This window comes from Perca flavescens, chromosome 18 (assembly GCF_004354835.1).
Source record: "Perca flavescens isolate YP-PL-M2 chromosome 18, PFLA_1.0, whole genome shotgun sequence".
NCBI classification, from domain to species: domain Eukaryota; kingdom Metazoa; phylum Chordata; class Actinopteri; order Perciformes; family Percidae; genus Perca; species Perca flavescens.
Window position 1 is genome coordinate 17,465,022 of NC_041348.1, and position 3,364 is coordinate 17,468,385.

The 3,364-nt window shown below is 43.4% G+C and overlaps 1 protein-coding gene across 1 annotated transcript; it reads left to right on the forward strand.

Annotated features, from left to right (window-relative positions):
- Positions 1-294: 294 nt before the first annotated feature.
- On the forward strand, positions 295-3,085 carry LOC114573458 (transmembrane protein 42). The gene is made up of 3 exons (XM_028605677.1): positions 295-728; positions 1,482-1,628; positions 2,211-3,085. Exons 1-3 carry the CDS (start codon positions 531-533, stop codon positions 2,352-2,354), a joined length of 489 nt encoding a protein of 162 aa, XP_028461478.1. The 5' UTR covers positions 295-530; the 3' UTR covers positions 2,355-3,085.
- Positions 3,086-3,364: the final 279 nt, after the last annotated feature.

Here is a 3,364-nt window from a genome sequence, read left to right on the forward strand (position 1 = left end):
ATTGTTGCATGTGTTTCATGCAATGCTCCACTTCAGTTTTTCTCTCTGGGTCCTGTCTTTAGGGAGTAACAGCGACCTTAAGGTGATTAATGGTTTGTGGTAAGTAACTTAAAGACTTATTGAGGTGAGATTCTCATCATCCACACCTTTTAACCACTGGCCCCGGTGTCACCTGAACCTGCTGAACCCTCCTTTCTTTCTCCAGATGCTCTAATTTGTGTAAGTCCTAATAGGCCTCTATTTATATTTCGCGTTTCGTATCGCGTTGGTCGGACACTATAGTTTGTCCAAGAGGGGTTGCCGTAGCTAGCTGTCAAAGATGGCGACCGTTCTGCACATGCGCGACTCACATCTTGTAGGCAACAGGCAAGTTGGGATCAAATATACATCCATGATAGCCTACATCCACTGATCAAATCGAACACAAATCTAACCGGCATGAATTGTGCGGCGATCGCCCGTGATCAGTTTTACGCAGGCCTTGCTCATCTTGAACGAGCCTAACGTGACTGTTAACGGGTAACGTTACAATGGTTACAACTGGTATGGACTCCTGTTCCGGTAATGTGTCAAATATGTTTTTAGGGTCTTTGTACGCGTTATTAGCGGGCTTTTTGGGTGCTGTTGCATCATTGTCTGCCAAACTGTCACTCGGTGCAGACTACCTGAGAGAGAAGTGTGATTCAGGGCTCAGCGGCTGGACTGAACCTGGAACCGCCTGTGACTGGGTAACGTTACGTTCAATATCACACCTCTCTCTGTGTTTCTTTCTCAAAACATAAGAGATAAAATAGGCTGCTTTTTATCGTTCCAAAGGGAAGTTGTGTCCTCCTGTTTACATTCAAGGCCATCCACAACCTCGCCCCCCCCTCCATATTTGTCTGGTCTCCTCCAGATTCCCACTCCCTCCCGCTCCCTCAGATCCTAGAATTTAACCTTAAAGGTGCTCTAAGTGAGGCTACAACATTTTTTGTCACATACAGCAAACATCTCCTCACTATCCGCTAGCTGCCTGTCCCCTGAACACAGTCAAAAAACGCGGTCTCTGAAGACAGCCCAGGCTCCACAACAAACCGCGCCAACCTGCCCCACCAACAAACAGAGTTCCAGCCAATAACCGACAAGAAGGATCTGGTTGACTCAGGAATACGCATTGTGGAAGTAGCCTACGTGCTAACGCTGCTGCAGTGATGGCTCAACCAGCTCCTTCTTGTCGGTTATTGGCTGGAACACTGTTTGTTATGGTTCGTGGAGCAGGTTGGCACAGTTTGTTTTTGTTGCTGTTTGTGGAGCCTGAGCTGTCTTTAGAGACCGCGTTTTTTTACAGTGTGTTCATGGGTGTATAGTACGGTGATCCTGAAAACTCTGAAGAACCAGATCTTAACGAATCTGAACTATAGAAGATTTCACCCTTCATTTGTCTCCCATCTGTGGTTGTGTGGCTGACTGCCGCTTTCTCATGTCAACATGTGTATTTGCAGCTCCACATCCCCCTGCGGCTGCTGTGTGGAAGCCTTCTGTTCACCTGTAATGCTGTCATGTGGACCTTCTTTTCCAAGGCGCTCCGACACTGCTCCTCTTCAGCCAGGGCTACAGTCACTACCACTGCATCCAACTTCATCTCTTCAGTAAGCATTCCCCTATGGTGCTCTATTCACCTCTCATTTTCAGTTTTACTTCAAGCTTGGGTTGGGCGGTATCCAAATTTTGATACCGTCATACCTCCTCCCTATTTTACCACGGTATACAGTATTACCGTGACTAATTAAAAATTATGACGTAAGGCTCAGACGGCATCACCAAACTGTTGGCTTGTGCACCGTTCAGAAACTGAATACCAAACACTAATAGGCCTACTGAAACAATAATAACATAACAACAACTTACAAAAAACTACCTTCTCCTCCACACTGTCACGTGATGACAACCACACATAATTACATAAATTATATTTAATATTTAATCCTTGTCTCCTATATAAGTGCATTGCGTTTTTTTTAATGACTGTATTGAAACTGATACCGTTGCTATTTTTAAGACCCCGCAGTATACCGTATTACCGCCCAACCCTACTTCAAGCAGTATTGAGCCTGTAAAAAAGAAATGTACTAAGCAGCAAAAAGTTGTTGTGAAAGCATTCAGACTCTTAGACATTTCAGACTTGTTCTGTCTGTGTTTTACAGTGAGTATGTTTTTGTGTGTGTGTTCAGGCTGTCCTGGGGACGGTGATGTTTGGAGAGAGTCATGCAGTTCTATGGTGGGTGGGAATCTCTCTCACTCTGTCTGGACTGCTGGTGCTTCATGGATCCACACCTCAGACACTCCAACAGGAGGAGGGCAAAAAGGACAAGTGATGTAGATTTGACTCCTCACAAGCATGCAGCCATTGCGCTTCAGTCACAATAACCTGTGGCTAGACTCCCTCAGAGACAATGTCTCAGGCACTTAAAAGTGTCTTAATGTAAAGTGCAGTTAAAACAGCAGACTATGTTGCACATAACTGATGGTATATTCAGTACCACCAGTCATAGTTACCAATTCAGAGTCTAATGTGCGTTTATTATTTTTTGGCAGTTAATTTTTAGGGCTCGAGCACCAACAACATGGGAGGAAATTAAATTGACATGGTGTAGTGTACACATGATATTGAGAAACACAATGCTTGTCTCATGCCGCTCCCCCTTTCATAACCAATGAACTGTTGGATGTAGACTCTTGTAGGAGACATCATTGCACTCATAAAGAGTTCCTTTCATCAGTGGTTCGCCGTGCACCATATAATATGGCCACGCCCCCTTTCATAACTCATGAACCATTTATCATAGACACTTTTGGACACAGGATGTGGTACAACATTTGCAATGCATAATTTCCAATGTCACACAGTCCATGCCGGAAATAGTAAAGATTATTAAAATGGGGTCAGCTTAAGGCAATTCATTTAAAAGTAATGTCACATTATTAACATGTTCTCAACAAAATTCCTCATCTAAGTTGAGGGTCTTATGACAGAGGATGTTGTTTGCTGTACAGTGTAAAGATTGTGCGTTTTGATTTGTAATAAAGTTTATTTTACATTACTTTGTAAGGCTTTTGCTTTTGTTCTATAGTGTATATGTAGGATACCTTCACATATGTTAAACATGTTTTGAAACCTTTTCAATGCAGGACTTTTGTGGTATTAGTACTTTCTACTTAAGTAAAGGATCTGAATACTTCCACCACTGCATGCAACCAAAAAAGTTTAACATATGCGTGTTGGAACAACAAGAAAAACATTGCATTTGAGACAGGCATTTAGCAGCTGTAGCAACTCAAATTCAGCCAGAGCAAGATCCAGCGCCAGGCTCTGAGGGTCTGAGCC